The 22,998-nt window shown below is 37.9% G+C and overlaps 1 protein-coding gene and 1 pseudogene across 4 annotated transcripts in view; both read right to left on the reverse strand.

Moving 5' to 3' along the window:
* DCAF5 (DDB1 and CUL4 associated factor 5) overlaps positions 1-22,998 on the reverse strand; it is a 90,234-nt gene that overhangs the window by 32,666 nt on the left and 34,570 nt on the right. For 3 of the 4 annotated variants that reach the window (XM_039875343.1, XM_039875342.1, XM_039875344.1), the window contains exon 6: positions 7,680-7,893. In XM_039875343.1, the coding sequence (XP_039731277.1) occupies positions 7,680-7,893 (214 nt within the window). Of the gene's footprint in view, positions 1-7,053; positions 7,168-7,679; positions 7,894-22,998 lie in introns of those variants that run through there. The other variant, XM_039875345.1, reaches the window with a different exon arrangement.
* Positions 19,343-19,458, reverse strand: LOC120612834 (uncharacterized; annotated as a pseudogene).

Below are 22,998 nucleotides of genomic sequence, written 5' to 3' on the forward strand. Positions count from 1 at the left end.
CACAAGAAATTTTTAATAACTTGAAGGTTCAAAGAAGGATCTAAATATAGCCTTCCATAGCAAAACTGTTTATTGAATAGAAGCTTGCTGGAAAAAAAATTATTAGCCATCTTCAAGCAAAGCAACTATTTCTCCCTCCCTAATACCTTTATTTAAACCTTAATAGTTAAACCAAGAAAGGGACAGATTTGGAATACAGATAACTCCCTACCAATTATATTTTAAGACCTCATTGGGTTTAGAAATATGGATATAAACAAAAAATGCTACCCACTCCCACTCAAAATCTACCTTAAAAAGTGGAAAAAGTTCTACAAGGTAGAAGGGACAGGCCATTTACCTGATATACTCCAAGAATAACCCAGAATATGTCTTAACAGGCCCTTCAATCTGTGTGTGTGTGTGTGTGTGTGTGTGTGTGTGTGTGTGTGTGAGAGAGAGAGAGAGAGAGAGAGAGAGAGAGAGAGAGAGAGAGAGAGAGAGAGAGAGAGTATGTTTGCATAGCGTTTGATATTCTCCAACATCTGTTGATGGAGAAGGAAACATCAATCAGTTACTGTTCAATGAGTACTTATCAACTTACATAGTCTTCTCCAAGGGTCTTTCCATAGTAATTGATTAATTATTCTCCAGGAAATGGCACGCCTGTCTAATTAACTGTACTGACTAGTATAGAAAAGCCAGATGGCTCTCTAGCCTGGATCAATAACAGCAGAGAGACTGTAATTTAACATTTAAATCACCAAAGCTCAGAAGGGGGAAGATATGTGATCGGACAATTTCATGATGTGTTCTCTAGAAGACTATTTCCAGAAATTGGTATATAACATACCTTTAATCATATCATTTATACTCAGTGCCTGCCACAGATACTGTCCAACACAATCTAGGAAATTTTTCTTCGGAAATGGCCCAAACCATAGGTTTATTTTATTTGTGGGAGAAGAAAATAGAATTCCACTAGCTCCCAATAAAGTCATACAATAGGCATACCTATAAGATTAACACTACTTTTTGTATGTGACGTTACATGATTCTTGCTTCTTTGGACCATTTGTTGTTTCAGCTCCATTAGGCTCCTGGAATTCTTTGGTTTATTAAAATAACTAACCTTTATGGATTCTGAGTAGGAAAAATTCTATTAATAAAGAAACATTCCATAAAGACAGCCAATAACAGTCAAATAATCAGTAGGGAAGAAATATTTTTAAAATGCTCTAAATCTCCAACAGCTGCTTGTAACAAAGTAGCCTGCATTACTTAAAGATGAATCTTTATTTGGCAAAAACTCTTTTGGAAACGTGGGCAAGATGAGGGGCTGTCAACCAAAAGGACGTCAGCAATCAATCTCTCCTCTGTGGGCCTCAGCTTCTGTATGTGTAGACTGGGAAGTGGGGTGTAGATGGCATCCCTCATTTCAGTCTGCGTATGAGTATTTACACTTTTCATTTAAGCAAAGGTCTCGACCATTCAGAGGAAGGAATATTACTTACTTTTTTGAAGATACCCCAAAAAGGGGCAAAGCTACTAAAAGTAAAATCTCTAAGGAGGATGAGGGAGGTAGAGCAGGAAAGATTATACTCTGTTTCCTTCATTAATATCTACCAGGGATTTCTTAGTAGCGCCCAGGCTCCTAGCCAGAACTACAGATTAAAGGAGAACTGTCATGTTGTATTACCAGATCACATCAATTCCATTTGTTCCTAAGAAGAACTCAGGTCCCTAGTGTTCCTTTTCAGCTGAACAATTATAAACCAGACCATATCAAGCAGGCCTGCATATACTCCAAAGCATTTTAAGCGGTCTAAACTTTAAAACTATACCAGCAAATGGACTAAAAGATGACATAATCCATGCGTAAAATCTTAATTCAGGATGGCTAATACCTGAAACTCCTAGGTCTTAGATATTTCATAAACTCCTTAATATTATATGCAAAGCTATGTGCATATGTACATTTTTTCTGAAATGAATATTCATAGCTTTTAGACTTTCAAAGGAGTTCGGGATTCAAAAATATAAATTGTTGACCTAATCAACAAGTTATTTTCATGCTACCTTCTCTTTATAAAATAACGTTTCCTAAAATATTCACCTAAATAATACATACAACAAGGAATTCCTCTGCCACAACATTCTGTATTCAGCTCTTCCTCATCAGCCCATGGAAGATGCTATCACTGCTTCATCTATATAATACAGGTCGCAGCATGTCTATGAGGAAGAGGTACAATCAAAGGCAAGAGACTATGCCTAATCCTGTTTCTGCTACTGATTAGATCTGCCATTTCAAACCACTCTAGGCCTCAGTTTCACATGGGGATAAAACCTCTCCAAAGAAACAAACCCAAAGGTCTCTGAGGATTAATATAAAAGAAAATGGTTTAGAAGCTAAAGGGCTAAAAATATATGCTATAAAAGAAAGGCAAGGAGAAGAAATTAGCCTAAAGTCATAAACAAAGTCATAGGATGGAACCCAAGAGCTGAATTCCCATTAAGTGTGCCTTTACTTCAGATGAAGAACATATGGGTTGCCAGGCCCCAAGTGAGATTACTCAGGACTGTGTAGAGTTATATAAGAAAGTAAAGTTATAACTTTATAAGGTGCTTCGCTGGCCTGGAACACACTTACTGGTGAATTCCTGTACCTCTGCTGTACCCATATAATGTCAACACAAAAAGGTTGAGTGGTGATGTAATGTCTGAGGCCAGGCCACATATTCCAAGGCCATCTTGTTGGATTCACAGGGTACAAGTGAGCTCTTTTCTCTAGGGAATGAGATACAATAGTTTAATTATTAAGATTTTGAAGACCTTGCCATCTATCAAGTTTAAAAAAATGACCTGTGTGAAGTGATACCAGTGCTCAGACACTCCAGAACTCAACCCTTTCAAGAAAACTTTATTATACTTTTTCCTTCCTTCCCCATTCCACTTTCAGCAAGGTGGACAAAGATTAGGTGAGGCTAAAGCAAGAGAAGATTTTAAAATAACCACACTGTCCATTTCTAGGCAATACATACCTGTTAGCCTGAAAGACTTACTTCCCAGAAGCCTGAGCTGCTCTGCTGGGCTCTCATAATCTAGGACAAGAGCCATTTAAGGAATTGTGAAAGGGAACAAAAGCTGAGTGCTGTCTTACAAGTGTGTGCCAGAAAAGCTAGCAGGTGGAAAATTGGCCTTCTTTTTTAATGCTGTCAAGAGATTGGCTCACTGACTAATACAGAGGGGACCGTGAAGTTTGAGAGACAGAATGTACCCAGTCAGGCTTCAGAGAGAAAATGAAAGACAAACAAAAAAATCCAAGTATGACAAGAAAGCAAGGAGGAGAATCCTTGGCTTCAGGCAGCCTCCAGCAGAAGGAATGCTGCTTTATTGCAAGATTCCTTACTATACTGTAAGACTAGAAGGTGGGCTGGCTAAAAAGAAAGTAAAAAAAATAAGTTCAAGCCTTTTTTTTTTTGGTGGTGGTGGTGGTAGGGGGCGCTAATTGTTTCTATTGATGCCTAGCAAATCTGATGTCATTTATGTCACCTTATCTGATGATAAAAGTTATTAAACTTGAATAATTAAAATATTATACTAGAAATAAACGAACCATGTATTTGTAGTCAAAAGTGGGGAAGATAGATTGCATATAGGGCTTTGAATAAAAATCTCAAAGAGGGTACCATCTAGCAGTCACATGAATGTGTCTACCATAGCACCTGGCACAAGTAGATGCTCAGTAAATATCTGCTTTCTTGTTTTAAAAGATGGAGCAGGTGAAAGACATGTAGTTAGGAAGGGTTTAGTAGGAGACAGGAAAAAGGAACTTGTCTCCACTCACCTATGAATTTGTGACAGACCACAAAACCAAAAGTGAGAGAAAAACATCCTGCTGAAGCACAGAGGTTTCAAACTGGTGGCTCTAGAGCAGAACAGGTATGGTGCACAGATTTGTTTTATCCATATAGTAAAGTATAAATTTGTTGCAATACTTAAAAATCAGGAGACTTCACATATAATTTTTTTAATTCTGGCTAACTTTGGGAAAAAACAGAGGCCCTTGTGGCAACAATAGTCTGAAGCTGAGTCAAAGCTTCAGATGGGGTTCATTTAGATTTAGATGGGGTGGGCTCTTCAGTTGGCCACAGTCCTCACCACTCCCTATGAACTTCTAGCTCAATTCACTTTATTTTTGCTGCTTGCCTTGCTACTGTGGCATTTTGTTACAATTGTTTGTATAGTAAAAAGGGATCTCTACTGAGAGCTCAAAAATCTGGGTTCTAGTCCTGGCTCAGCTATAAACTTGTATATGTCTTGACTTGTGTACCTAAACTCTTTAAGCCTTAGTTTTCCCATCTGTAAAAGGTTTATACAAAATGATCTCTAATAGGTCTATAATTAGCATTTATATACAATGACACAATGAGCATAGGGTAGACACAAGGTAGGCTCAGTCTATTTCACACTTTATTCCCTGAGTCCAATTTCTTGAAATGTTAATTTCGTTTTGAGGCTAATAAATCACCTAGGATCGGCTAAAAGGAAGTACAGGCCCTCTGGCACAAAATCTGCATCCATTTGTGTGGACTGACTAATCTCATTGTAATTGAAAGCCAGAAGACTGTCTCAGATAGATAGGTCACTTAGTGCTGTTCCTGACCATGTTCATTCCTATTATGGAAATTCTCAAATTTCTCTCTGGGATGGTTATCCAGCCTATGACTAAATGAAGAATTCCAGAGCACAGAGCCTCGGGCTGTGGGTGTTCTCAAAGTATACAAGAACAAGATCAAATATAAAGACCAATATATGGAAAGGGTAAGTTTTGGAATTTGAAGGCAGTAAAAAGGATGCTGTCTGGACTAGTCAAAGACTATGCATGTCAGTCCTGCAGATTATACTGTAACCGCGGCAGCTGCTGCTTTAGCCATGAGTGTGGTAAGTCAGAGTCTATAAATCACCTTTGAGAGACATGTTCCAGGAATAAGACATGAAGTTTGGCCTCCTATGCCACACTTAAAAAGTATAAGCTCAGAAGATTAGTTTCACTGAAAATCCATTATTTAATTCATCCTCCCCAAACCCTGGAATTTGAACAGGAAAAATAGTACTTACCAACCTTGATTTACAGTTAGAGAAGCTGTAGGCCTCAATAGCTAAAACCCACACATTCACCAAAGGACTCAAGACTCACTTAAACAAATATTTACAATGCTCTCACTGTGTGCCAGGCATTGGAGACAAGACAATGTCAAATCAGCTACATTTCTTAGTCCCCAAAGAGTGAACAACACGGGCAAACATAAATCTCTGTACTTCCTATTCCTTAGGTTATATACTTTTACTAACCTATATGGGGAATACAAACAGATTTTAAAGACTTTAACTCTGAAACTGATCCAAAGCTAGATTCAATGACTTCTCATCCTCCTTCATCAACAGAAAACCACTTACCCCAACTAAAAAGCAGTCTAGTTTGTCAGAGAGGATATAGTACCCATAATCACAAACTCTTCCCACAGAACAAAAGTCACAAATAATAAATGAGTCAAATCTGAACAGAGACAATCAAAAGCTAGTCAATGTTTTTATCATTACATATAACTCAAAAGGCAAAAACAACTACGTCTTATCAATGTACATAATCAGGACCATCACAAAATACCCTGTATGGCTCTACCTATAGTACTACCTGTCCCAGTGGTCCCAGTGTATCTGGGGAATATGGGTAATTACAATCTAGGTCAGAGGTTCTCAACCTGGGGCAATTTCACCTCACCCTGGGGACATCTGGTAATGTCTGGAGACATTTTTGGTTGTCTGAAGATGGCTGGGGGAGATATTACTGGCATCTAGTGGAGAGAGGCCAGGGATGCTACTATCCTATGATGCACAGGGCAGTCCCACACACAAAGAATTATCTGACCAAAATGTTGATAAAGCCAAGGTTAAGAAATCAGTCTAGGTGCTCTACACAATGGCTAGAGGCCTTTATTCTGAGTCTTTTAAGGACTCCACACAGACAGGTTCTGGCTGTTAATATAGGAATTGAAAGAAAACACAACATCCATTCTTCTTCACCTCTTTCACCTTTCCCTGAGTACCTGTGTTTCTGGTAAAAAGCCTAATAAACCATTATATCTAGTGACTACTCTTTATTGTTAAATGAAATAAGGATCTCATACATACATAAAAAGTTGACGGAAGATGAGTATTCAGTAAAAGCAAAGAAGAAAGGAAATAAGGAAGCCAGGAAGAGAGAGAAAGTGAGGCATGGTTGTTATTTCCACAGCTAAATGAAACTAAATCAACCATTCTGCAGAACAGACAATTATCTGTTCTATCATGAGTCCGATCATCTCTAGAAACTGTTTCTTCCCACCCAAGAAACAAATTGCCTGTAAAAACAAAGTCATTCAGGCATTGTGGCCTCTCCAAGGAGCTTATATAACTGAGGGCACCTAGTGGTTTCAAGTGTGGATCACAGCTAAGCAGGCCCTAAGATTCCAACAAGAATATAATTCTGAATTTGGATATATTTTCTCTATTTACAAGAAGGGAAATCCCTAGCCTGGACAACTTAAAATATCTTTTTCAGATTCTTTCACATTCAACTCAATTCAATAAGCATTTACTGTGCTTCTACTAAATACACCAATCTTTAAACTATAACGCTGGGGAGCTTCTAGCTACCTTAGTCTAGGAAGAAAAGTCCTAGCTAGTGCCTTCAAGAAGCAGGGACTTCACAAGTTCTCAAAGAACCATTTCTCGTATGCCCCTGGTCAACAAATAACTCTCAAGAGGTGGAATACAGCATGCAATATGACATAGTTGATGGACCCAAAGGGAACACTAAGCATTAGCAAGAGGATAAGGTTTCTCTTTTTCTAATCGAAATGTGAAACAGCAATAAGATTTGTTGTGTTGGAAAAGAAAAATAATCTATTTGTTTCTTTGATCATTCTTTCTTTATATTTGTCTTTATTCAGCTTGATTATTCAGACCAGCCCAACTGGTCCTCTGACACCCATTTCAGAAATTCTATAGCCAAGACAGATAGTCAAGAATGTAAGTATGTTTTTAAACTGCCAGTGCTAAGTTAATATCAGTATCCTGATTCCCAGGGAGACTGTAAAAAGGCTGGAAACACAGCTTGGGTTCTCCTTCCCAGTTGTGATGCTGGCAATAAAAGAAAAAGAGTCAGCATCTGGCTTCCTCTCAAAAACGCTGCTCAGCCCATTTCATCCAAGAAAAAGATGCCACCCCAAGGGGTCATTCAGGATATATGTCTCTTGGATGGTACTTAGGGTGTTCCATTCATTATTCTATTTTATTGATACCAAAAAAATAAAGTCTCTCTTTTTTTGGTAGGCTAATTTTTCATGGACTTCTTCCTTTCTTTTAAAATGACATATTCTTAGAATCTTAAAATTTGTTCAGAAACTTGGCAGAGCTAGGTTGCTCAGAACTATACTGCGGTCAGCCTTGGTTTATGGTGTGTGCCTCATATTACTCAATGCCAGCTCCAAAGAAGAAACTCACTATTAAGCCAGATACACCCTCAGACACTTACTGATACCCCTCGATTGTTTCTATCTGACATGATGCTAAAAAGAAATAAAGACCAGTACAGAAAGAGCAATCTGAGAGGAAAGCATGAGTGTGGGATGCAGGAGGCAAAAGGCTCTTACCTGGTCACGATCTCCTGCAAAACAGCAGCTTTTCATGGTACAAGAGTTGAAGTAACCCTGATTATCAAACTGGAATACAGGCAGGCGGGAGTGGATGTCATACAGCACAGGGGGCAGGCGACGCCTCAGAGCCAGGAGCTGGGTCCCATTGCTATTGAATCGTACACTCATGGCACTTTGAAGGGATAGGTTGCCACCATAGCGTAAGAGAGAACTGGAAGACACAAAGCACAGGGATTGGGCATGAGACAGGCTGGACAAGCGTCTGCAAAACACACCACACTCATTTCTTTTCAACATGTGTCCAGGACCTCCCGTCAAGCTTGTACATCTGAATTTTGGCAGAAAGGTATTTCTGTGAAGTAGGCTAGAAGGTAATGATGATAGGAGTAGCTCCTTGATTACATAAAAGAAAGTTATTTAACCTGTCAGTTCCCCTTTTCGATCTCCAAAAGTTGAATTGCCAGTAAATTTACAGGAAAAGGAGACATATTAAAATAATCAGTTATTTCATTTACCCGAGCTAACTTCAGAATCAAGTAGATACTTGTCAAGACCCTGGGAGGTGAGCCATGTCTACTCTAACTGGCTAACCATGGATGGTATTTAAGGGAGAGATTCAAGACCCATTAGAAAGAAAAACAAATACTTTATAGCTTATTCTGAATATCTCTTCAATAATAATCACTTTATTATGTAAGCAGTATTTTTCAATTTTTAATCTGTTCAGAGAATTTTTATATTCTATACAGCATGACTCAAGAGTAAATACTAAAGAAAAATTTTCAATGCAGCGCAATCAGTTACAACAATTGGAAAAGCAAGATGACTTGTTTCTCTTTACAATTTCCAACAAGTTTATATTTAGCTTTGAATTATATTTGGTTAATATATATAATTGCATTTATCCAGCTTCACTAGAGAGTAGTATGTTCTGGTTTACCACCTAATATTTTTCTGTAGGTTCATAATGTTCATATTTTTTAAAAGTCACACAGTGTGATTCCAAATAATTTCTTCTGATGACTCAGAAGACACTTTCAATTTTACAGTGATTAAGATGGCATGAACATTCACAATTATACCATACTAACAGTTGTATGTGTATGTTTGTGTTTTATCTTTCTTGTAGTCAGTATCCTTCATTACCTGGACATTATTTTATCATGGAGGGATGACTGCTCACTGTGTCACAACCAACTTTTTCTTCTTCAGTTCTTGGAGCATTATATTACTGGTAGGAAAATGAGGTTAAAAATATGCATCGGAGATGCTGCAGAAATGAATGCCACATCAGAACTACCAATTCTGTCTCACACAGTCATTGTTGTCATGGAAAGGAAGTGACCCTAGTAGTTTTAGAAAAAAAAGTTTATAAATTCTAGGGAATCAAAGAGCTAAAAAGCGCCTCAAGATACCTAAATGAGAGTCAAGCGGGTTTATCTGAAACATTTTTAAAGAAGAAGTTTTAATAGCATTTTACCAAGTGAAAACTTAAAAAGCTATATGCTACCAGAAGAGATTTAATATTAAAAGAAGATAACATATTTTCTTTTTTGGCAAGAGAGTAATGGGGAAGATTAAGGGAACAAGAAAGAGAAATCCCATGGGGAAAAGAGCACCTGAAATCACAGTGCAAAGGCAGATGCCAATCTGGCCTGGCCATAAAAACAGTCTGTACCACCGCTAGCCAGTCACTCCCCTGTCCCCCCAAACAGCCTTCTCACCAGAGGGAAGAAGGCTCTGGTATTCCAGCTATGAGTGAAACAAGTCTTGGGCAAAGTAGACTTTAATTCTCTTATGATTGGAATGGCAGGAGAGAGAAGAGACTTAGAAAACAGTCCTTAGAATTCCAAACATCAAGGAAAAGCCTGGTATTCAATCTGAGAAGCAGGCCCCAAGTAATAATCCCAGCAGAGAAATGTTCTTATAATGGCCCTAAACACAGGCCACACTCACTCACAAACAAAGAATGAATGACTGGGGCTGTTAGAGTCCAGGCATTTCCTTTACAGGGTGTTATCTAAACACTGAGCTCAAAAACAATGAGAGGCTTTCAATCCAAGATCAGCATGGAGTGTGCAAATAAATCAGCATCTATAGGATTGAAGAGGAGTTGGGGGTGGAAACAAGAATCAACAAAAAGAAACTTGGCCAGCCCCACCAGCCATAACAGCAGGGGTTTGTATCAGCCCAGGCATCCCTGACAGGAAAGCTGGGGCCTCTGGCAAACGCCCTTTCCATCTGTTAACAAAAACTTCCTCTGTAGATTCTAGTCAGGCCTGTAGGAGTCTGCCCAGAACAGGCATCGAGACCCATTCCATCCCCACCCAAACTCCTTGACCTATGTTTGCAATCTGGCCACTCTACAGGGGTCTTCTCGGAGAGTCGCAAACTTTTTTCTTGCCCATGCTTCTAGGCAAAGAACTCCTCTTTCTCACACAGAGAGAGTAGGTACGTAGGAATCTTGCTCCTAGACTGTTTCGGGGTGCTATCTGAAGAGTAGCAGCAACTAAAACTGAATACTTCCTGTTTGGGCGCAAATTTCAATCCTTCTAGAGGGATAGAATGACACCAGAAATTCAGAAAGTGAGCTATGTTAATAGTAATATCTCAGCAGGGCTTCTGCAGCTGGCTCCTCCTAATGAGAATGGTAAGCCTGATCTAATTCAGTAGAAAGAAAAGGCTTAGAAGTAGTTTGCTTTCACAGTCAAGATAAAAAGATAATGTCAAAGATCCTATAGTTTATGGTTCTAAGTATAAAGTGCATGAGAAAATCATCTGGGACTCTTTAAAAAGTCCACTCTCAGATATTCTAATTCAATCTGAGAAGCGGGCCCAGGAAACTGAATTTAAAAAGCAACCCAAATTAATTCTGATGTATATGACTTTTAGACCACACTTTGAGAAACAGGGTTCCATTTTGGAATTGGGGGGTGGGGGAAGGTTAGGGGAGGAAACCAGTTGGAGAGAAAGCAGGTTACTAAAGACTCAGTGAAAAGCCAATCACACTATATGGCACTTTTTACAGCCCATGTCTATTAGCAGAAAAGACTCCAATTCCTTTCCACCAACAATGCTTGAAATGTTTTTTCCTGTCCTCAATACGTCGTCTCCTGATGGAGAAGAAGTTTCTCATTTTCTCTTGGAGAACTGAGGATACCTGTACATAACAAGAATGCCTCAATCCTAACGTGCTTTCTAGACTCTGATCTTGATAATGGAGATGCCACTATCTCCACTCCTCCAGAGAAATGGCCACCATTACACATCCAAATGAGATAAGCAGTACCTTGAAAGGACTAGCAACAAGTTAAAATGAGTTCAAATCAAAATATACTTATAAAAAAATAAAAGCAATAAAAACATAAAATAAACCAATAAAAAATAAGAGCAATAAATCTATTCTCAATCCAGGATTTGTCATAAAATGCAACAAGAACAGGGCAGGAGGTGATCCAAGGGTCAGCATGCAAAAGACCCAGGATGAAAAGCAAGAGAACCTCAAAACATCAGGAAAATATTTCTTCACTGGTGTGGCCTCCTGGTTTTCTTGACTCTCAAAAATACTCAATTGGACTTTCTTATTGCTCGGGTGGGATAAAAATAACATTTTACAAAGTACTTGGTCTTGCAACACAAGAGAAACAAACTAAGACTATTTCCAGGGAATGTGATTAGGAGTATCCTGTCCAGAAGCGCAAGACAGAGCATCAATAAAGTTTCTCAGATCAGGCTCCACAAAACTAGATTTCCAACAATACTTTCCAAAGCCCACTGGCATGAATTTCCCCCTCACTTCTATGTGAAAGTTTCATAAGACCTGTGAAATGTTTGGAGACAAGGCACTGCTATTTCAAATCACAGACATTAGATCCGGTACCATACAACCAGGGAGGCAAAATCAAGATCCTATAAGAGAGGGAAAATCTCTCCTCCAGTTTCTGCCTTAGGACAGGATGACCTATAAGGAATATGGTACGTTTTGTACTTCCTATAACACAACCCATGGACCATGACAAATCCTAGAAGACATTAGAATTAGGTAAAAAGTAAACAAGTTTATGGAGTCTTGGTCCATACCAGTTCCAGTCAAGTGTGTTCCAGGTCCCAGTGATCCCTGAACTATTTCTTATTTACATAAGTTAGAAGAAGAACCTGGGCTTTCTCTTTTGTTTTTTCTAACATAATCCTCAGTTCCAAGACTGAGACTTCTCTAGAGGAAACCCGAACTGTTGGACAAGCAGCCTGAAAAGAACACATTGGGATCTGTGATTGAACAAACTTATTTTCTGATAATCAAATGGCATATCAGTTCCTCCACAAGGCAAACATGGATGACACACATTGCAGTGCTTCTAATCATCATCTTCCATGCTCGCAGCTGGTTGACCTAGAGCGCAAGTTTTTGCCTTTGACCCAAAGATAACCAAAAGCCACGCAGAACTAACCAAGATTTCAAAATAAATCAAGAGTCAGTACCATTACAGATTTGTCCTAGAACACTCATGACTTTCACACAGGGACTCAACATTTAGTCATTTCAGTTAATCAGATGGCCTGGTTTATTAAAAAAAAAAAAAAACCTTTCACCTCAAACTGCAGAAAATAGCGGGGGTTTTGTAAACAGCCATTTAATCTTCATCTTAAAACTATTCCTGGTTCTACCTCCTGAAAGATGTGACATAGCATCAGCCTTGACCTCACATTGTAAAAAACTGGGAAGGGAGTTTAATGAATAGTGGTTGGCAGGAGGAAGAAAAAAGCAGGAGGAAGGAAGGAAGATTGAAATGCCAGTTGCTATAGCAACTATAACAGTGCAGAAGAAGTGGGTGAGTATTTTATGCAGGTAAACAGGCAGTCCCTTCTGATGGCAGAAGGCACTGGAATGATTGTGCTGGCTAATAGGGTACAAGGCCACAAAGCTAGAGAAATGTTAAAGAGGAAAGAGGCAAATTCTGGAAAAAATCCTAAGTATAAAAGGGTCTGAAAATAAAAATTACAATTTGGTACCTTCTATCAAGGACTCTTATGCAAAAATGAGAGGAGGGGAACATAAAGGAAAGGGGTGAGAAGGCCAAACTGCTAACTGATGAGACACAATTATAGGAAGATAGCCTGTTTCATATGGGAGCCACCAATAATGCCTGTGTTTAGGGCCATTATAAGAACATTTCTCTGCTGGGATTGTTTCTTGGGGCCTGCTTCTCAGATTGAATACCAGGCTTCTCCTTGATGTTTGGAGTTCTAAAAGTCACATAATATGTCCAAAAACCAAAGTCACCTCGAGTTGGCAATAATATAAATGTACTAGAACAACGACTTTCAAACTTTTTTTTACAGTAACCTTTTGTAATAAGTACATTTTATACTGTATCTCAATATAACTACACTTATTTAGTATAAATTCATTAAACAATACTTGCCACCTACTATATGCAATGCATTGATTTTCTATATTTTTTTATTTAATAAATACTGTAACATCTAAATTGATTTTATGACCCACTGGATCACTGAAAGAACTTCCTACCTGACTCCTTACTTCCACTCTTGGTCCATGCTTCAGTTTATCCTGAAGAAAACAGCCAGAGGGATGATGAACCACATTGAGGCAGATCACATCATTACTCATTACTTTGCTGAAAATTCCACAGTGCTCCCAATTGCAACCACAATAGAAAGCAAATTCTTTACAATGCCAACAAGGCCCTGAAATACCCTCCCTACTCTCATCCCTTCTGTCTCTCTCTGACTCCACCTCCCAGAGCTCACCTTACTCTACTGTCATAATGGCTCCTTACTGTTCCTAGAACACATCAGGCATGCTTCTGCTTCAGGGCCTTTGTGCTGCAGATCCTGCAACTCCGGATGTTCCTCCCCAGATATGAGCATGGTTCACTCACTCACTTCTTTATTCATGATACCCTATGCAAAAATGCAACGTCCTCAATATTCTCTGTCTCCTTTGACGGCTTTATTTTTTTTCTACATAAATCACCAACTTACATACCATGTGTTTGTATATATTTTATTTTTTTCCTAGTTGTCCTTTCCCACTAGAATATTAGCTTTTATATCTTTTCCTTGTGTATCCCAAGTGCTTAACCAGTGCCAGACACATAATAGGCATTCAATAAACAGCTGTTGAATGCATGATCTAACTGATCATGAGCAGCAGTCTGAAAAACCCTGATTTAGAACATTAAAAAAAAAAAAGGCTCTACCAAGATTCTCATGGCTCCTGATTGCCCATAAAACCTAATCTTGAGAGGCAAGAAGCAGAGCAGCATAAAATTAGAAAAATAAGAGGAGGCTTGGAGATCATCTGAGTCAAACCCTTTTCTACTGGCCCGGAAAGTAAAATGATTTGCCACTGACCATCCAGGTCTCTCCCTCTTCAGGTGACACTGCCATGTATCCTTCAAGCGAATCAAATTCATCTATCTGCTAATAAGTAGCCAACAAGAAGGAAGAGTTTGGTAAACAGGTGCCTTAATTATATCTTATATATAATTTACAGAATAAAAGTTCAAAAGGGAAATTAATAATTAAATTTTAGGAAGTCAATTACAAGTTTAAAAAAGAAAACTCATCTATCGGGTTTCAGAAAATGGCCAGTGAATTTCACAGATTTTGAAAATATGCCCTGCCCAATTATATTTAAAAACAAAATAGTGATAAACATTCAGACTGATGGATGTTCTGAGAACAAGAAGATACATTAATTAGACTATAGGACTTAGGTACCATTTAATAATTTTTCTACTTTTCATTTTATTTTCCAAGTTTTTCTACAATGAACATGAACTACTTTTATAAACAGAAGAAAATGGAATGCATTATTTTAAAATGCCATCTCATACATACTCTCTCTTTAACTAGGGACCACAGAAAATAGCTTTGAGAAATGAATGAGAGTAGGGAATTTAAAGAGCTTTTTCGAGGAAACTTCAAATAATATCCTGACCCACAGAATTCTGGTGCATATGCTAAATTTGAAATTAAATCATTACTTTAAATTCATATAATGATAGTCAAATAAAAATTTTCAAAGGACTGAAAATTTCAGTATCCCTCACCATCTTTCTCAATGAGGGCAAATAATATCCTTCCCTTGGTAGCTTTCTAATTAGTAAACCGGCCTTGGTTAGCACTGGACACAATCACCAGGTTAGGTCTGAAACTATACTCGGTTGGATTTCTTTCTGCAGATCCACCATCCCACTTCCAAAGTATCTATAAATAAATGGCAAAGCTGTATATTTGCATTCAAAACACAAAGTATTTTATGTAGAATCCAGAAACATTATCAATGTTCTTGGAAAGTCTTTCGGACTTGGGTAAATTCATTGGTAAATGAAGCCAAGATTATTGAGAGTGTACTAAGAAGTCCCTGTCTAAAATATACAGATAATAACCAATAAAATGTAAGTGGTCAAACCTATGATTGCAAAATAAAAAGTTCAAATTATGAAGAATTCACTGAAGGAATTGTATCACAACAGGTACCCCTGAAGAAGAAACAAGTTCTTCGTTAAATTTAACATCCAAAATCTTTGTGTGTACATTGTATTACCTAATCCTTACAATAATTCTATAAGATAGACAGTAGGGTAACGTTATTCTCATTTCACAGTGGAAGAGACCAAGTTCCTAAGTGGTTATCTGACTAGGCCCTGACTACACAATAGATAGAAACAGGACCAGCAAGTTTTTTTCTGCTGCTTGGTTCAACAAGATTTGACAGAATACTGTGGAGATGAATTATTCCACCCAATAAAAAGAATAGCATCAGATAACAGTACATCACGGTCAGAAGGCTTCATCTAAGCCATTCACTTTGTACCTTTCCCAATAGTTCAGTAATGTATTTATTCATGCAAGCATTTATTGAATATTTATTGAATACCTGCTAACTATTCTAGGCACTGTGCTAGGCGCATAGATTCAAAAATGAAATAAGATGAAGATGACACACTCAAGGAAGGACTAATGTGGGACAAGAAAACCATCAATTTCCTTCTATAACGTGAAAAGTGTTGTAATAAGGGGGACATGTGCTGCAGGAAACAGGAAGAATATCTACCCTCCACTGGGGAGACAGAAGTGGGAATTGTCACAAAAGACTTTATAAAAAGAAAAATCTACACTTTTAACAGAAAGAGCCAGAGAGCTGACTCAAGTTCTTTACTGACAAAAGAACAAGATAAATCTGGATACATTAATGTATGGATTAATTCCCAATGCATACTGATGAGTGAAAAAGTCAAGTTGTAGAATAATTGTACGGTAGTACAATAATTGTGTGAAAAACAAATATGCATATAGAAACAATGCTATATATTTTCTATGGGTACATATGAAAGCAAAGAAAAAGTTCTGGAAGCATATACCAAAAACTCCTAACAATCATTACCCTAGAGGAAGGGAGCAAGGCTCCAGGACTGGAAGAGGTAGTCAGAGGGACTTTAGCCTTACTGACAGTTTTAAAAGGAGAATATTATTATGTATTACTGGTATTTTTTAACTTTTTATTTTGAAATAATTATAAACTCAGAGGAAGTTGCAAAGAAATATACAAGAAGGTCCTTTGTACCTTTACCCTGTCTCTCCCAATGTTATCATCTTGCATAACTATAGTTAACATCAAAACCAGAAAAAATTATTGATATGATCTACAGAGCTTATTCAGATTTTGTCAGTTATACATGCACTGTGTGTATATGTATGTGTGTAGCTCTATACAACTGCATCACGTGTATAGCTGCAAGTAACTACCACCATAATTAAGATACTTATCTGTACCATCACATCAAGACTCCCTCATACTATCCTTTTATAGTCACATCCACCCCCTCTACTCCCATCCCTAACACCTGGCAACCACTAATCTGTTCTTCATCTCTATAATTATATTATTTCATAAATGTTATATAAATGGAACCATACAGCATGTATCCTTTTGAGACTGGCTTTTTTCATGCAGCATAATTCCCTTAAAGTTAATCCAAATTGTTGCATGTGTCAATAGTTCACTGATTTTTATTACTAAGTAGGAGTCTCTGGTATAAATGTACCACAGCTTTTTAAAACTATTCACCCATTGAAAGACACATGGGTAGCTTCCAGCTTTTAGCTCTTATAAATAAAGCTGCTATAAACATTTATACACAAGTTTCTGTATGAACATAAGTTTTCATCTCTCCTGGTTAAATGTCCAAAAGTGCAACAGTGGATCATGTGGTAAGTGCATTTTTAATTTATAAAGGAACTACCAAACTATTTTCCACAGTGGCTGGTATTATTTATTGTACATTCCCACCAGCAAAGTATGAGTAATCCAGTTTCTCCACATCTTCACCAGCATTACTTGTATTTTAAAAAGCTAAACTAAGAAGCCGGTCAATGTATTTTAAAACAAAAGGAGACAAAACTAGGCATTTTGGGCTTCTTTATGGATGTGCACAACACCATCTATGAAATATTTTTGTTACCAAAAAATAAAATAAAATGAAATAAAATAAAACCTTAATCTGTTCAAGCCTCTAGATCTAATACCAATTTATGAACAAAACTAAGGTTGGAGGGAATATATTAAATAACAGTATAAGAATGCAATCAGTATAATCTAAAATGTGAGAAATTCCATAAGATGAACAATCCAGTTTATTTAACAAATATATTTACAAGAAAAATATTAAGAGGCAGGAGTGCCTATATATGAAAAGACACTTAGAAGCCATCTCAGCTAAATTTTGCTTTGTATTACCTTATTTAAATCCTGATTAATAAAAACCAATTCATTCATGAGACAATTAAGGAAATTTAAACACTAATTAAATACGCAACTAGATCAAAGAATTATTGTTATATTTTTAGGTGTGATATTAACATTGTGGTTTTATTTTTAAAAAGAATTATTTTTTCATGGAAAGTAATTCGGCAGTTCCCCAAAAAGTTTAACATAGGATTGATTACCATATGACCCAGCAATTCCATTCCTCGGTATAGACTCAAAAGAACTGAAAGCAGGTACTCAAACAAATACTCATTCATGAATGTTAATAGTAGAATTATTTATAATAGCCAAAGGTGGAAACAACTCAAATGTCCATCAATGGGTGAATAGACAAAATGTGGTATAGCCATACAATAGAATATTTTTCAGCCATAAAAAAGAATGAAGTACTGATGTATGCTACAATGCCATAAATTTTGAAAACATTATGGTAAATAAAAGAAGCCAGACAAAAGTTCACATGATATATGACATACCCAGAACAGGTAAATCCACAGAGACAGAAAGCAGCTCTGTAGTAGCCAGAAGTCAGTGGGAGGGAAGAATTACTCTGGGGTGTAACTGCTTAATGGGTATGGGTTTTACTTGGGGATGATGAAAATGTTTTGAAACTAGATAGAGGTGGTACGTGTACAACAATGTGAATGTACTAAATGCCAGTGAATTTTTCACTTTAAAAGTTAATTTTATGTTATATAAATTTTACCTCAATTAAGAAAAGAATTTTTTCAGAGATACATATTAAAGTATTTACAGAGGAAACGTGTTATGTGGAAATTGATTCAAAATAATTTGGAAAAGAGATCACAGAGTAATAAATAAGATTGTCTAGGAGTTAATTATTGGCGCTTGGTGATAGCTATAGCTGAGTTCATTTTACTATTCTACCTTAATACATGTGTGAAACTTCTTTAACCATAAAAAGTTTTTTAAAAAGAAAAAAAAATTGGGGTTTACAATAAGAAAGTCTACTTGATTTAGAGATTTGATATCACCTTCTTATGAATAACAAGACTTGGGAGTATTAAAGATGGATACGAACTGATCCATGCTTCCAGAACTCCCATTCATTCAGCAGACATTCCCCAGATGCTCTGGTCTGAAGCTAAGTCTTTTGTTATAAAAGGTACATTTGTGCCTCGTGAGAAGGAATGGGCACAGAGAAACTCTGGCCTAAAGCCCAAAGACCCTGGGTCCAAATGAACACAGAAGCAAATTCGACAAGGACCTCTGAATAACCACGGTTTCCATCTTGCAATATAAGCAGTTGCTAAATCACCTGGGTATCTGTTTTAAAAAATGGCAGATTCACAGGTCCAAACCCAGATTAACAATTCAACCTCTGGGTCTGAGCACCAGAAAGGAGCACTTTTAACAAGCTCCCCATGTGATTTTGATGCCCTCTAAATTTTGCAAATCATTTGGTTAGGATACCAGAGCCCTGGTGAATTCCAGTGGACAAAGCTGATTGCAGAGCTCCACCTTGTGGTCTAAAAGCTAGAAAGCGAATCTCTGGTTCCCCAACAGAACACTGACAGGCTTTCAAAGTCCAGCAAGAGCTCTTACAACCTCCTCTAAGGGTTTATTCCTCAGAGACATTTTGATTTATGTCATTACACTTGAGGAATTAATAGGTCCAGAAATCACTACAGATAGGAAGCTAGTTTTTGAAATAGAGATTATTTTGGGGTGAGTAAACCACTGTGCTTTCATTCAATACAAAGTATATTAGGCACTAGAGATTAAAGATGAATAAAACACAGCTTTGTCCTTAAAAATCCACAGAAAAACATGGCAAGTAATAGTACATATTAGGACAAGTGTCTCCTTTCTTTTTTTAAAAATTATTTATTATTATTTATGCCTACATAACCTGGTCTTCCTAGGTGGTCTCCCATCCAAGTACTAACCAGGCCCAACCCTGCTTGGCTTCCGAGATCAGACATCGGGCTTGTTCAGGGTGGCATGGCCGTAGACCATGGACCGTGGGCTCTCCTGGGGTGCAAACCCAGGACCTTCTGCGTGTAAAGCAGACATGCTAACCACTACACTATGGAACCACATCTGGGTGCCTCCTTTCTGAGAAGTAATTCCTGGGCACTGGAAAGGAAATCAAGGACATAATACTGATCTAGCTGGATGTAGGGCACAGTCATATTAAAGATAACTAATGATAGCAAAAGCATTGACTGAGACATGAAATATGAATGCCACAGACCATAAGTACTTTAGAGAGGCTCTAAATAGAGCAATCCCTTCCTCTAGAAGTAAGAGAAAGCTTCATTCATTCAACACATACCTTATATCAAAATTGCTAGGTGCTGGGGACATAGTAAGTTAAGTAAAGGAAACTTTAAGAATACGAAACAGGGAGATCTAACAAGGATGTTTTCCCTGATGGGCTACCATTTGATCTTGGACCTTAAGGGCTAACTAAGACTTAAATAGGTAAAGAAAAATTAAGATAAAAGGAGAGATTTTCCTATATGTCTGTTTGTATGTGTAAGAGGAAAACAGGGGAAGAAGGAACACTGGCACCAGAGAAGGGGCAGACTGCTTGCCTAAAGAGTTTTATTTTATCCAGTAAAATAGGTCATACAGTCATTCCAAAAAACGTTTTTCTTGTAGCATCCCACATAACAGGTTCTGGGAATATGGCCATGAACAAAAATATTGAGAAGCCACTAAAGCTCCTGGGTAGGGTAATGGCAAATGTGATGTTTAAGGATATATGCTATATGCCAGAAGCAAGAGGCAAGTTAAGAAGCCAATGCACTACCTACCTACCTTATGGAAAGAGTGATATGGATCACTCTGAAACAGGACAGAGGCTTTAAGAACTGAAAATAGTGGTCAGGCACTAAACACAGAGAGCAAGACTGGTTATAGCAGAGGGATGAAGAGACAGAAGACAAATGGGATGCTAGAATTTCCACTAGGATGACTGTAAGAGTGGTGGGGACATTTATAAGAATAAAGTTAAGAAAGGAATACTGTTTGAGGGAGAAAACAAGCTTTTATTACAGGTTTCAGTGGGTGGAACACTTCCCTGAGTATTGTACATGTACGCATAGATAGTAAAGATGAGTGAGTGGGAGAAGAAAGGAGTGGCTGACCATCAGGCATGTCCCCTGATTAGAGCTAATCATTCTGACAACTAAACTGCAAATGATCCCCAGCTATTCTCTTGCAGTTTTCTATAATACCATCTAAATTTCTGGGTCCTCCTGACTCCTCTCTCCCTCTTTTGTCCCTTCAAGCTGCTCCTTAAAGAGCAAGTGATAGTGCTACAACAACTGAAATCGTAGGGAAGAAGGTAAATATTCATTTGAAGGTAATAGTAACCTTGGATTCTTTTTTTAAAATGTACTTTAAGATATTTTATAGTACTTCAAAGTACTTTAATGTACTTTATAGTAAAGCACATTAATTCTAAGCAGATAGCTCAATAAATACACTCATGAAACTACCATACAGATAAAGATATAGAACCCCAGAAGTTTCCCTCATGCCTTCCTAAGTCAATACCCCTTGTAGAGGTATATCCTAACTTCGACAAACTGTCTGTCCCTTAACAGCATTCAAGTGGAATCATATACTCTTTTGTAGCTGGCTTCTTTCACTGAACATTATGGCTATGAGATTCATTCATGTCAATGTGTTTTCTACAGTTCATTCTTTTTTATAGTCTGTGTAATATTCTATTGTATGGCTATTCTGCTTATTCATTCTCCTTTTATGGGCATTTGGGTTGTTTCAAGCTTTGAGCTTTTATGAATAAAGCAACTATGAATATTCTTATACATGTCTTAGGTGGAAACATGTCCTCTTAGCTATACCACCTAAGAGTGAGACTACTGAGTCATGGAGTCGTATGTTTAGCTTTAGTCAATACTGACAAATAGTTTTCCCAAGTGGTTGTTATCAATTTACACTCACCTAAAATGCATGAATTTCAGTTGCTCCACAACCTTGTCAACATTTGGTACTATCAGTCTCTGTAATTGTAACTGTTCAGGGTGTATAGTGATAATTCATTGTGGTTTTAATTTGCACTTCCCTCATGAGTAATGAAGCTGAGTACATCTCAAAAGCTTATTGGCTATTTGGATACTCTTCTTTTGTGAAATGCCTATTCCACATTTCTGCTCATTTTTAAAATTGAATTTTGTATCTTTTACTTACTGATTTTTATGTCTTTATTCTGGAATGAATTCTTGCTCAATACATGTAATGTAAATAATTTTTTCCCCAGATTATGGTTTGTTCTTTGGCTCATCTTTTCACTTAATGAATGGTGTCTTTGATGAACAAAAGTTCTCAATTTGAATGAAATCTAATTTAGATTTTTTTCCTTTCATACATAGTGCTTTTTGGGTCCTGTTTAAAAAATTTAATAAATCTTTGTCTATCCTAATAGTCTTGCATTCTGAGAGGGAGGAGGCCAAGGTCCAGAGAGCCTCATTCTTTAAAGTTTCAAAAAACATCAGAGCTTTTTCCGGCATCTGAAGCTGCATCCCAGGCTCTGTTTTCTGTATAATAGTATGAGCAACCTTCAAACGCAATGTGGCAAAGATTGTCTGGGTTGTTTAGAAAGCAAAGAGTTACACTTTTTTTTTTTCCGGTATCCACTGAAAGTTTATTTCTTGAGGGTTTTATTCCAAACAATCATTTAAAAACCAAGTAACACACACCTGGAAGGTAGAAGGGTTGGGAACTTCACCTTCCTCCTACTCACTGTGGACAGCAGTGGGGAAAAAGGGACGGAGCAGGAGAGGTGGCTAAAATGAGACAGCAGCAGCAGCAATGGGGGCGAAGACATCACAGAGCCAGGGGCCTCCTCCCTCTGGCCCTGGCTAGAGCTCCTATGAATTGCAGTGGGGGGTGAGTAGAACCCGCCCCAGGTCCTCCCACTTTCCTTCCCCATTCAGATAGCCTCCTTGGGCACTCAACCCATTTATTCTGAGGCACACGGAGAGGAGGAAGTGGGGAGAGGAGGAGGCAGGGAGGTGGCACTAATGAAGGCAGAGGTAAGGCATAGGTGAGGCCCTGGCTTGGCAGCCCCTGGACACTCCATCCCTACGCTCACTCCTGGGAGAGATAAGAAAGCCACACCATCACGCAGCATTTGGGGAGATGAGGTGGAGCAAGGAGTTACACTTAATTTAGCCTCTATAGAAACAAGATTGGCCCTGTAGAACAGACATTTAACCTAGAGGCCCCCAAAGCCAGGCAAGGTCCTAAGAGTAATTTCTTTCCGATAGTATAAATTTGCATTCACTGCCCATTTCAGATGTGTCATTCATGCAACACTTAAGAGCATCCTCTTATAAGGCAAGTCTTTACAGGAATTCCTGGCTTGCCCTAGTTTTATTATTGAGTGGGAAAGAACCATTCTCTTTATTATCCTTGTCAAAGCAAGACACTGTTACCTGTCACAGAACTAAGAGTTCCTGACAGCAACTAAAGATATGAGAAGAGAAGAGAGGTGGTAAGTGAGTAGACAGCAAAATAGGC

Source organism: Pteropus medius, unplaced genomic scaffold (assembly GCF_902729225.1).
Source record: "Pteropus medius unplaced genomic scaffold, Ma_sr-lr_union100, whole genome shotgun sequence".
NCBI lineage: Eukaryota > Metazoa > Chordata > Mammalia > Chiroptera > Pteropodidae > Pteropus > Pteropus medius.